Source organism: Oncorhynchus clarkii, unplaced genomic scaffold (genome assembly GCF_045791955.1).
Source record: "Oncorhynchus clarkii lewisi isolate Uvic-CL-2024 unplaced genomic scaffold, UVic_Ocla_1.0 unplaced_contig_9327_pilon_pilon, whole genome shotgun sequence".
Taxonomy (NCBI): Eukaryota; Metazoa; Chordata; class Actinopteri; order Salmoniformes; family Salmonidae; genus Oncorhynchus; species Oncorhynchus clarkii.
Window position 1 is genome coordinate 47501 of NW_027257948.1, and position 12500 is coordinate 60000.

The window sequence follows — 12500 nt, forward strand, 5'->3', positions numbered from 1 at the left end:
CTGTAGTGGGAAAACAACCCTATGGAACAATGATGGAACAGAATGTTGTTCTGTTTTAGACCAGTCAGATGGAACAATGATGGAACAGAATGTTGTTCTGTTTTAGACCAGTCAGATGGAACAATGATGGAACAGAATGTTGTTCTGTGTTAGACCAGTCAGATGGAACAGAATGTTGTTCTGTTTTAGACCAGTCAGATGGAACAATGATGGAACAGAATGTTGTTCTGTTTTAGACCAGTCAGATGGAACAATGATGGAACAGAATGTTGTTCTGTTTTAGACCAGTCAGATGAAACAATGATGGAACAGAATGTTGTTCTGTTTTAGACCAGTGAGATGGAACAATGATGGAACAGAATGTTGTTCTGTTTTAGACCAGTGAGATGGAACAATGATGGAACAGAATGTTGTTCTGTTTTAGACCAGTCAGATGGAACAATGATGGAACAGAATGTTGTTCTGTTTTAGACCAGTCAGATGGAACAGAATGTTGTTCTGTTTTAGACCAGTCAGATTGGAACAGAATGTTGTTCTGTTTTAGACCAGTGAGATGGAACAATGATGGAACAGAATGTTGTTCTGTTTTAGACCAGTCAGATGGAACAGAATGTTGTTCTGTTTTAGACCAGTCAGATGGAACAGAATGTTGTTCTGTTTTAGACCAGTCAGATGGAACAGAATGTTGTTCTGTTTTAGACAGAATGTTGTTCTGTTTTAGACCAGTCAGATGGAACAGAATGTTGTTCTGTTTTAGACCAGTCAGATGGAACAGAATGTTGTTCTGTTTTAGACCTGTCAGATGGAACAATGATGGAACAGAATGTTGTTCTGTTTTAGACCAGTCAGATGGAACAATGATGGAACAGAATGTTGTTCTGTTTTAGACCTGTCAGATGGAACAGAATGTTGTTCTGTTTTAGACCAGTGGAACAGAATGTTGTTCTGAACAGAATGTTGTTCTGTTTTAGACCAGTCAGATGGAACAGAATGTTGTTCTGTTTTAGACCAGTCAGATGGAACAATGATGGAACAGAATGTTGTTCTGTTTTAGACCAGTCAGATGGAACAGAATGTTGTTCTGTTTTAGACCAGTCAGATGGAACAGAATGTTGTTCTGTTTTAGACCTGTCAGATGGAACAATGATGGAACAGAATGTTGTTCTGTTTTAGACCAGTCAGATGGAACAATGATGGAACAGAATGTTGTTCTGTTTTAGACCTGTCAGATGGAACAGAATGTTGTTCTGTTTTAGACCAGTCAGATGGAACAGAATGTTGTTCTGTTTTAGACCAGTCAGATGGAACAGAATGTTGTTCTGTTTTAGACCAGTCAGATGGAACAGAATGTTGTTCTGTTTTAGACCAGTCAGATGGAACAATGATGGAACAGAATGTTGTTCTGTTTTAGACCAGTCAGATGGAACAGAATGTTGTTCTGTTTTAGACCAGTCAGATGGAACAGAATGTTGTTCTGTTTTAGACCTGTCAGATGGAACAATGATGGAACAGAATGTTGTTCTGTTTTAGACCTGTCAGATGGAACAGAATGTTGTTCTGTTTTAGACCAGTCAGATGGAACAGAATGTTGTTCTGTTTTAGACCAGTCAGATGGAACAGAATGTTGTTCTGTTTTAGACCAGTCAGATGGAACAGAATGTTGTTCTGTTTTAGACCAGTCAGATGGAACAATGATGGAACAGAATGTTGTTCTGTTTTAGACCAGTCAGATGGAACAGAATGTTGTTCTGTTTTAGACCAGTCAGATGGAACAGAATGTTGTTCTGTTTTAGACCTGTCAGATGGAACAATGATGGAACAGAATGTTGTTCTGTTTCAGACCAGTCAGATGGAACAATGATGGAACAGAATGTTGTTCTGTTTTAGACCTGTCAGATGGAACAGAATGTTGTTCTGTTTTAGACCAGTCAGATGGAACAGAATGTTGTTCTGTTTTAGACCAGTCAGATGGAACAATGATGGAACAGAATGTTGTTCTGTTTTAGACCTGTCAGATGGAACAGAATGTTGTTCTGTTTTAGACCAGTCAGATGGAACAGAATGTTGTTCTGTTTTAGACCAGTCAGATGGAACAATGATGGAACAGAATGTTGTTCTGTTTTAGACCAGTCAGATGGAACAGAATGTTGTTCTGTTTTAGACCAGTCAGATGGAACAGAATGTTGTTCTGTTTTAGACCAGTCAGATGGAACAATGATGGAACAGAATGTTGTTCTGTTTTAGACCAGTCAGATGGAACAATGATGGAACAGAATGTTGTTCTGTTTTAGACCTGTCAGATGGAACAATGATGGAACAGAATGTTGTTCTGTTTTAGACGTGTCAGATGGAACAGAATGTTGTTCTGTTTCAGACCTGTCAGATGGAACAATGATGGAACAGAATGTTGTTCTGTTTTAGACCAGTCAGATGGAACAGAATGTTGTTCTGTTTTAGACCTGTCAGATGGAACAATGATGGAACAGAATGTTGTTCTGTTTTAGACCAGTCAGATGGAACAGAATGTTGTTCTGTTTTAGACCAGTCAGATGGAACAATGATGGAACAGAATGTTGTTCTGTTTTAGACCAGTCAGATGGAACAATGATGGAACAGAATGTTGTTCTGTTTTAGACCAGTGAGATGGAACAGAATGTTGTTCTGTTTTAGACCAGTCAGATGGAACAATGATGGAACAGAATGTTGTTCTGTTTTAGACCAGTCAGATGGAACAGAATGTTGTTCTGTTTCAGACCTGTCAGATGGAACAATGATGGAACAGAATGTTGTTCTGTTTTAGACCAGTGAGATGGAACAGAATGTTGTTCTGTTTTAGACCAGTCAGATGGAACAGAATGTTGTTCTGTTTTAGACCTGTCAGATGGAACAATGATGGAACATAATGTTGTTCTGTTTTAGACCAGTCAGATGGAACAATGATGGAACAGAATGTTGTTCTGTTTTAGACCTGTCAGATGGAACAATGGTGGAACAATGATGGAACAGAATGTTGTTCTGTTTCAGACCTGTCAGATGGAACAATGATGGAACAGAATGTTGTTCTGTTTTAGACCAGTGAGATGGAACAGAATGTTGTTCTGTTTTAGACCAGTCAGATGGAACAGAATGTTGTTCTGTTTTAGACCTGTCAGATGGAACAATGATGGAACAGAATGTTGTTCTGTTTTAGACCAGTCAGATGGAACAGAATGTTGTTCTGTTTTAGACCAGTCAGATGGAACAATGATGGAACAGAATGTTGTTCTGTTTTAGACCAGTCAGATGGAACAGAATGTTGTTCTGTTTTAGACCAGTCAGATGGAACAGAATGTTGTTCTGTTTTAGACCTGTCAGATGGAACAATGATGGAACAGAATGTTGTTCTGTTTTAGACCAGTCAGATGGAACAGAATGTTGTTCTGTTTTAGACCTGTCAGATGGAACAATGATGGAACAGAATGTTGTTCTGTTTTAGACCAGTCAGATGGAACAGAATGTTGTTCTGTTTTAGACCAGTCAGATGGAACAGAATGTTGTTCTGTTTTAGACCTGTCAGATGGAACAATGATGGAACAGAATGTTGTTCTGTTTTAGACCAGTCAGATGGAACAGAATGTTGTTCTGTTTTAGACCTGTCAGATGGAACAATGATGGAACAGAATGTTGTTCTGTTTTAGACCAGTCAGATGGAACAATGATGGAACAGAATGTTGTTCTGTTTTAGACCAGTCAGATGGAACAGAATGTTGTTCTGTTTTAGACCAGTCAGATGGAACAATGATGGAACAGAATGTTGTTCTGTTTTAGACCAGTCAGATGGAACAGAATGTTGTTCTGTTTTAGACCAGTCAGATGGAACAGAATGTTGTTCTGTTTTAGACCTGTCAGATGGAACAATGATGGAACAGAATGTTGTTCTGTTTTAGACCAGTCAGATGGAACAGAATGTTGTTCTGTTTTAGACCTGTCAGATGGAACAATGATGGAACAGAATGTTGTTCTGTTTTAGACCAGTCAGATGGAACAGAATGTTGTTCTGTTTCAGACCAGTCAGATGGAACAGAATGTTGTTCTGTTTTAGACCAGTCAGATGGAACAATGATGGAACAGAATGTTGTTCTGTTTTAGACCAGTCAGATGGAACAATGATGGAACAGAATGTTGTTCTGTTTTAGACCAGTCAGATGGAACAATGATGGAACAGAATGTTGTTCTGTTTTAGACCAGTCAGATGGAACAATGATGGAACAGAATGTTGTTCTGTTTTAGACCAGTCAGATGGAACAGAATGTTGTTCTGTTTCAGACCTGTCAGATGGAACAATGATGGAACAGAATGTTGTTCTGTTTTAGACCAGTCAGATGGAACAGAATGTTGTTCTGTTTTAGACCAGTCAGATGGAACAGAATGTTGTTCTGTTTTAGACCAGTCAGATGGAACAGAATGTTGTTCTGTTTTAGACCAGTCAGATGGAACAGAATGTTGTTCTGTTTTAGACCAGTCAGATGGAACAGAATGTTGTTCTGTTTTAGACCAGTCAGATGGAACAGAATGTTGTTCTGTTTTAGACCAGTCAGATGGAACAGAATGTTGTTCTGTTTTAGACCAGTCAGATGGAACAGAATGTTGTTCTGTTTTAGACCAGTCAGATGGAACAGAATGTTGTTCTGTTTTAGACCAGTCAGATGGAACAGAATGTTGTTCTGTTTCAGACCAGTCAGATGGAACAGAATGTTGTTCTGTTTTAGACCTGTCAGATGGAACAGAATGTTGTTCTGTTTTAGACCAGTCAGATGGAACAGAATGTTGTTCTGTTTTAGACCAGTCAGATGGAACAGAATGTTGTTCTGTTTTAGACCTGTCAGATGGAACAATGATGGAACAGAATGTTGTTCTGTTTTAGACCAGTCAGATGGAACAATGATGGAACAGAATGTTGTTCTGTTTTAGACCAGTCAGATGGAACAGAATGTTGTTCTGTTTTAGACCAGTCAGATGGAACAGAATGTTGTTCTGTTTTAGACCAGTCAGATGGAACAGAATGTTGTTCTGTTTTAGACCTGTCAGATGGAACAATGATGGAACAGAATGTTGTTCTGTTTTAGACCAGTCAGATGGAACAATGATGGAACAGAATGTTGTTCTGTTTCAGACCTGTCAGATGGAACAGAATGTTGTTCTGTTTTAGACCAGTCAGATGGAACAGAATGTTGTTCTGTTTTAGACCAGTCGGATGGAACAATGATGGAACAGAATGTTGTTCTGTTTTAGACCAGTCAGATGGAACAATGATGGAACAGAATGTTGTTCTGTTTTAGACCAGTCAGATGGAACAGAATGTTGTTCTGTTTTAGACCAGTCAGATGGAACAGAATGTTGTTCTGTTTTCGACCAGTCAGATGGAACAGAATGTTGTTCTGTTTTAGACCAGTCAGATGGAACAGAATGTTGTTCTGTTTTAGACCAGTCAGATGGAACAGAATGTTGTTCTGTTTTAGACCAGTCAGATGGAACAGAATGTTGTTCTGTTTTAGACCAGTCAGATGGAACAGAATGTTGTTCTGTTTTAGACCAGTCAGATGGAACAGAATGTTGTTCTGTTTCACACCTGTCAGATGGAACAGAATGTTGTTCTGTTTTAGACCTGTCAGATGGAACAATGATGGAACAGAATGTTGTTCTGTTTTAGACCAGTCAGATGGAACAATGATGGAACAGAATGTTGTTCTGTTTTAGACCAGTCAGATGGAACAGAATGTTGTTCTGTTTTAGACCAGTCAGATGGAACAGAATGTTGTTCTGTTTTAGACCAGTCAGATGGAACAGAATGTTGTTCTGTTTCAGACCAGTCAGATGGAACAGAATGTTGTTCTGTTTTAGACCAGTCAGATGGAACAATGATGGAACAGAATGTTGTTCTGTTTTAGACCAGTCAGATGGAACAGAATGTTGTTCTGTTTTAGACCAGTCAGATGGAACAGAATGTTGTTCTGTTTTAGACCAGTAAGATGGAACAGAATGTTGTTCTGTTTTAGACCAGTAAGATGGAACAGAATGTTGTTCTGTTTTAGACCAGTCAGATGGAACAGAATGTTGTTCTGTTTCAGACCAGTCAGATGGAACAGAATGTTGTTCTGTTTTAGACCAGTCAGATGGAACAATGATGGAACAGAATGTTGTTCTGTTTTAGACCAGTCAGATGGAACAGAATGTTGTTCTGTTTTAGACCAGTCAGATGGAACAGAATGTTGTTCTGTTTTAGACCAGTAAGATGGAACAGAATGTTGTTCTGTTTTAGACCAGTAAGATGGAACAGAATGTTGTTCTGTTTTAGACCAGTCAGATGGAACAGAATGTTGTTCTGTTTTAGACCTGTCAGATGGAACAGAATGTTGTTCTGTTTTAGACCAGTCAGATGGAACAATGATGGAACAGAATGTTGTTCTGTTTTAGACCAGTCAGATGGAACAGAATGTTGTTCTGTTTTAGAACAGTGAGATGGAACAATGATGGAACAGAATGTTGTTCTGTTTTAGACCAGTCAGATGGAACAGAATGTTGTTCTGTTTTAGAACAGTGAGATGGAACAATGATGGAACAGAATGTTGTTCTGTTTCAGACCAGTCAGATGGAACAATGATGGAACAGAATGTTGTTCTGTTTTAGACCAGTCAGATGGAACAGAATGTTGTTCTGTTTTAGAACAGTGAGATGGAACAGAATGTTGTTCTGTTTTAGACCAGTCAGATGGAACAATGATGGAACAATGATTGAACAGAATGTGTGAATGTTTTCAGTTTCAGACCCCTTGACTACACTCCTATATAGTGCACTACAGTACATTCAGACCCCTTGCCATGAGACTTGAAATTGAGCTCAGGTGCATCCTGTTTCCGTTGATCATCCTTAAGATGTTTCTACAACTTGATTGGAGTCCACCTATGGTAAATTAAATTGATTGGACATGATTTGGAAAGGCACACACCTGTCTATATAAGGTCCCACAAGCCATGAGGTTGAAGGAATTGTCCGTAGTGCTCTGAGATAGGATTGTGTCGCGGTACAGTTCTGGGGAAGGGTACCAAAACATTTCTACAGCATTGAAGGTCCCCAAGAACACAGTGGCCTCCATCGTTCTTAAATGGATGAAGTTTGGAACAACCAAGACTCTTCCTAGAGCTGGCCGCCCGGCCTAACTGAGCAATCGGGGAAGAAGTGCCTTGGTCAGGGAGGTGACCAAGAACCCGATGGTCACTCTGACAGAGCTCCAGAGGTCCTCTGTGGAGATGGGAGAACCTTCCAGAAGGACAACCATCTCTGCAGCACTCCAACAATCAGGCCTTTATGGTTGAGTGGCCAGACAGAAGCCTCTCCTCAGTAAAAGACACATGACAGCCCACTTGGAATTTGCCAAAAGGCACCTAAAGGACTCTCAGACCATGAGAAACAAGATTCTTTGATCTGATGAAACCAAGATTGAACTCTTTGGGCTGAACGCCAAGTGTCACGTGTGGAGGAAACCTGGCACCATCCCTACGGTAAAGCATGGTGGTGGCAGCATCATGTTGTGGGGGTGATTTTCAGTGGCAGGGCTGGGAAACTAGTCAGGATTGAGGGAAAGATGAAGGGAGCAAAGGTCAAAGAGATCCTTGATGAAAACCTGCTCCAGAGCGCTCAGGACCTCAGACTGGGGCGAAAGTTAATCTTCCAACAGGACAACTACCCTAAGCACACTGCCAAGACAACGTCTGAATGTCGTTGAGTGGCCCAGCCAGAGCCCGGACTTGAACCCGATTGAACATCTCTGGAGAGACCTGAAAGTAGCTGTGCAGCAACGCTCCCCATCCAACCTGACAGAGCTTGTGAGGATCTGCAGAGAAGAATGGGAGAAACTCAGGTGTGCCAAGCTTGTAGCGTCATACCCAAGAAGGCTGGAGGCTGTAATCGCTGCTAAAGGTGCATCAACAAGGTACTGAGTAAAGGGTCGGAATATTTATGTAAATGTGATGTCAGTTTTTAATATTGTGTAAATTTGCTACAATTTCTTATTTTTTTAAAACTATTTTTGATTTGTCATTATTGGGTATTGTGATGTCATTATTGGGTATTGTGATGTCATTATACGGTATTGTGATGTCATTAATGGGTATTGTGATGTCAATGTGGGGTGTTGTGATGTCATTATTGGGTATTGTGATGTCATTATACGGTATTGTGATGTCATTAATGGGTATTGTGATGTCAATGTGGGGTGTTGTGATGTCATTATAGGGTATTGTGATGTCATTATAGGGTATTGTGATGTCTTTAATGGGTATTGTGATGTCATTATTGGGTATTGTGATGTCATTATACGGTATTGTGATGTCATTAATGGGTATTGTGATGTCATTATGGGGTATTGTGTGTAGATTGGTGAGGAGAAAAAAATATTTAATCAATTTTATAATAAGGCTGTAACGTAACAAAATGTGGAAAAAGTCAAGGGGTCTGAATACTTTCTGAATGCAGTGTGTGTGTGTGTGTGTGTGTGCGTGTGTGCGCGTGAGTGCGTGCGTGCATCTCCCACTTCAACAGTTCCCACTGCATAATGGGTTGGCATCACTCTGGGATAATAACGTGTGTGTGTATGTATGTGTGTGTCTCCCACTTCAACAGTTCCCACTGCATAATGAGTTGGCATTGTGTGTGTATATATATATATATATCTCACAGGAGGTTGGTGGCACCTTGATTGGGTGGTAATGTCTGGGGTGGAATCAGTGAAATGGTATCAAAGACACCAAACACATGGTTTCCATGGTTTCCATGTGTTTGATGAGATTCCATTTGCCTCCGTTCCAGCCACTACTATGAGCCGTCCTTCCCCAATAGGGAACAGTGTACTAAATGGGACACATCCTGTCTGACTATTGTTCTACAGAGTTGCGTTGGCTCACTTTTCACACTACATTAATGATAGACACACACACTGACCTTCTCTTTGTGTGTGTGTGTGTGTGTGTGTGTGTGTGTGTGTGTGTGTGTGTGTGTGTGTGTGTGTGTGTGTGTGTGTGTGTGTGTTTTCAGACGTACGTATTCACCGATGGAGAGGATGACAGGCTGAGGAAGAGGATGGGTGAGGTTCAAAAATAAAAACACATACATACACGCGTTCTGAAGGTGCCAGATTATAACAGGAAGCTAATATTGTTATTCTAGAGGTGCCAGATTATAACAGGAAGCTAATATTGTTATTCTAGAGGTGCCAGATTATAACAGGAAGCTAATATTGTTATTCTAGAGGTGTCAGATTACAACATGAAACTAATATTGTTATTCTAGAGGTGCCAGATTATAACAGGAAGCTAATATTGTTATTCTAGAGGTGCCAGATTATAACAGGAAGCTAATATTGTTATTCTAGAGGTGCCAGATTATAACAGGAAGCTAATATTGTTATTCTAGAGGTGCCAGATTATAACAGGAAGCTAATATTGTTATTCTAGAGGTGCCAGATTATAACAGGAAGCTAATTTTGTTATTCTAGAGGTGTCAGATTACAACATGAAACTAATATTGTTATTGTAGAGGTGCCAGATTATAACAGGAAGCTAATATTGTTATTCTAGAGGTACCATATTATAACAGGAAGCTAATATTGTTATTCTAGAGGTACCAGATTATAACAGGAAGCTAATATTGTTATTCTAGAGGTGCCAGATTATAACAGGAAGCTAATATTGTTATTCTAGAGGTGCCAGATTATAACAGGAAGCTAATATTGTTATTCTAGAGGTGCCAGATTATAACAGGAAGCTAATATTTCTGACTCATTCAAAACTGTTTTGCCACCGTAGTAACACAATAGCATCCAATCATCTTTGTTAAAAGTCACATACTGTACTTGTGTTGTGCTGAAATGTGTATCATTTGACCACAGGGCTCATTTACTGACTGTCTGACTGACTGATTGGTTGATGTTATTCCTACAGGGAGTCACATGATCAATACGAACTGTTCAGCGGCCCACAGTCGCCAGGCTTTGTCCTGTAAAATGGCCGTCGAATACGACACCTTCATCAGCTCTGGCAAGAAGTAAGACACACACACACACACACACACACACACACACACAAACTGCAATGAATTAGCAGTATCCGTTAATGGCTGAAGAATCAAAGTCAAGTTGATTATGGTTAACCCTTCTAGATGGTTCTGACCGTGTAGATAATGATACTGATTGTGGTTAATCCTTCTAGGTGGTTCTGCCATGTAGATAATGATACTGATTGTGGTTCCCCCTTCTAGATGGTTCTGACCATGTCGATAATGATACTGATTGTGGTTCCCCCTTCTAGGTGGTTCTGCCGTGTAGATAATGATACTGATTGTGGTTACCCCTTCTAGATGGTTCTGCCATGTGGATGATGATAACTACGTGAACATACGTCCCCTTGTGAAGCTCCTGTCTCACTACAGCCACGCCCACGACGTCTACATTGGTCGGCCTAGCCTCGACCGACCGCTAGAAGCCACCGAGAGGTTTGGCGACGCCCACACGGTAAGGGACCAGGAAGTAATGTGTTCTCTAACCTAAAGCATGTTTCTCTTCTCATTTTAACCATCATTTTGTTTTTGTTACTATATAATAACCCAGCAAGCACATTTTGGTTCCTTGGAAGTTGTGGGAACGTACATTTTTGGTTTCCCATTAGTTCTGGGAATGAAGCCATACGTTTCCTGACTGGTTAAACTGAACTGTTTTTTTTTTTTACGTTTTGAGAACAGAAGTTAACATTTAGCCTGTTCTGGGAACGTACATTTTGAAGTTGCAGGGAGGTTCTGCGAACGTGTTGCTATGGTTCCCTGAAAGTTTTCCTGGGAGGTTTTATTAACATTCTGAGAATGAAGATTACAGGTTATTTGAAGGTAATTTAATAATGTTTTGAGAACATTCTCTAAATGTTCTTAATGTTATTTTTGTTTTAAATAACTTAACTTTTCACTGTGTTTCAATAACACTGCTAGCTTAGTTTAGGTTAACTGTTTTGAACTCCAGGTATAGATAGGACACATGGAAATTAATTTTCATGTTTTTTAACTCATACAGAGCTGTTACATTTAGTCTATTCAAACAAACAGCATTCGTGGGCACGGCCCAATACACCTGAATGCACTTAACGAGATAGAGTTGTGTTGATGCAGGGCCGATGTAGATCTTAACGCATGCTGAGGGAGCTACAGGCAGGAATTAGCAATGAATACCAGTAATGAGCCATCTATGGGGATGGGTGCCCCCTTGTGGACACAGAGCGAATCACCCAATGTATTACTCCCACCCCGGGGAGATAAACCCCTGTGAACAACATTGAACGGGGGGGTACCAGAGGGGCATTAAACATGGAAAAGCTTCCAACACAACGTTGTGCTCCCGTGAGACTGTATAGTCTGCATGAATCCCGGCTCCCTTATGGACACATAAGGGTAACGTAACAAAACACAGTCGTCACAGTAATGTGTTTGTGGAGCGGTGCACAGGTCTCTCAGACCCGCGCTAAGGCCCCTCTCTCCAGGTCCCCCAGCTCTTCTGGGGCTGCTTCCTCATCGAGCCGCGCTAAGGCCCCTCTCTCCAGGTCCCCCAGCTCCTCTGGGCTGCTTCCTCATCGAGCCGCGCTAAGGCCCCTCTCTCCAGGTCCCCCAGCTCCTCTGGGCTGCTTCCTCATCGAGCCGCGCTAAGGCCCCTCTGTCCAGGTCACCCAGCTCCTCTGGGGCTGCTTCCTCAATTGAGCCGCGCTAAGGCCCCTCTCTCCAGGTCACCCAGCTCCTCTGGGGCTGCTTCCTCACCGAGCCGCGCTAAGGCCCCTCTCTCCAGGTCCCCCAGCTCCTCTGGGGCTGCTTCCTCATCAACCCGCGCTAAGGCTCTCCAGGTCCCCTAAGCTCCTCTGGGGCTGCTTCCTCATCGAGCCGCGCTAAGGCCCTTCTCTCCAGGTCCCCCAGCTCCTCTGGGGCTGCTTCCTCATCGAGCCGCGCTAAGGCCCCTCTCTCCAGGTCCCCCAGCTCCTCTGGGCTGCTTCCTCATCGAGCCACGCTAAGGCCCCTCTCTCCAGGTCCCCCAGCTCCTCTGGGCTGCTTCCTCATCGAGCCGCGCTAAGGCCCCTCTCTCCAGGTCCCCCAGCTCCTCTGGGGCTGCTTCCTCATCGAGCCGCGCTAAGGCCCCTCTCTCCAGGTCCCCCAGCTCCTCTGGGGCTGCTTCCTCATCGAGCCGCGCTAAGGCCCCTCTCTCCAGGTCCCCCAGCTCCTCTGGGGCTGTTTCCTCATCGACCCGCGCTAAGGCCCCTCTCTCCAGGTCCCCCAGCTCCTCTGGGCTGCTTCCTTATCGAGCCGCGCTAAGGCCCCTCTCTCCAGGTCCCCCAGCTCCTCTGGGGCTGCTTCCTTATCGAGCCGCGCTAAGGCCCCTCTCTCCAGGTCCCCCAGCTCCTCTGGGGCTGCTTCCTCATCGAGCCGCGCTAAGGCCCTTC

General features: G+C 42.3%; 1 protein-coding gene across 1 annotated transcript in view; it reads left to right on the forward strand.

Annotated features, from left to right (window-relative positions):
* LOC139394168 (beta-1,3-N-acetylglucosaminyltransferase lunatic fringe-like) overlaps positions 1-12500 on the forward strand; it is a 23697-nt gene that overhangs the window by 7298 nt on the left and 3899 nt on the right. The window contains exons 2-4 of the mRNA XM_071142207.1: positions 9070-9118; positions 9975-10077; positions 10390-10543. Coding sequence (XP_070998308.1) covers positions 9070-9118; positions 9975-10077; positions 10390-10543 — 306 coding nt within the window. The remainder of the gene's footprint in view (positions 1-9069; positions 9119-9974; positions 10078-10389; positions 10544-12500) is intronic.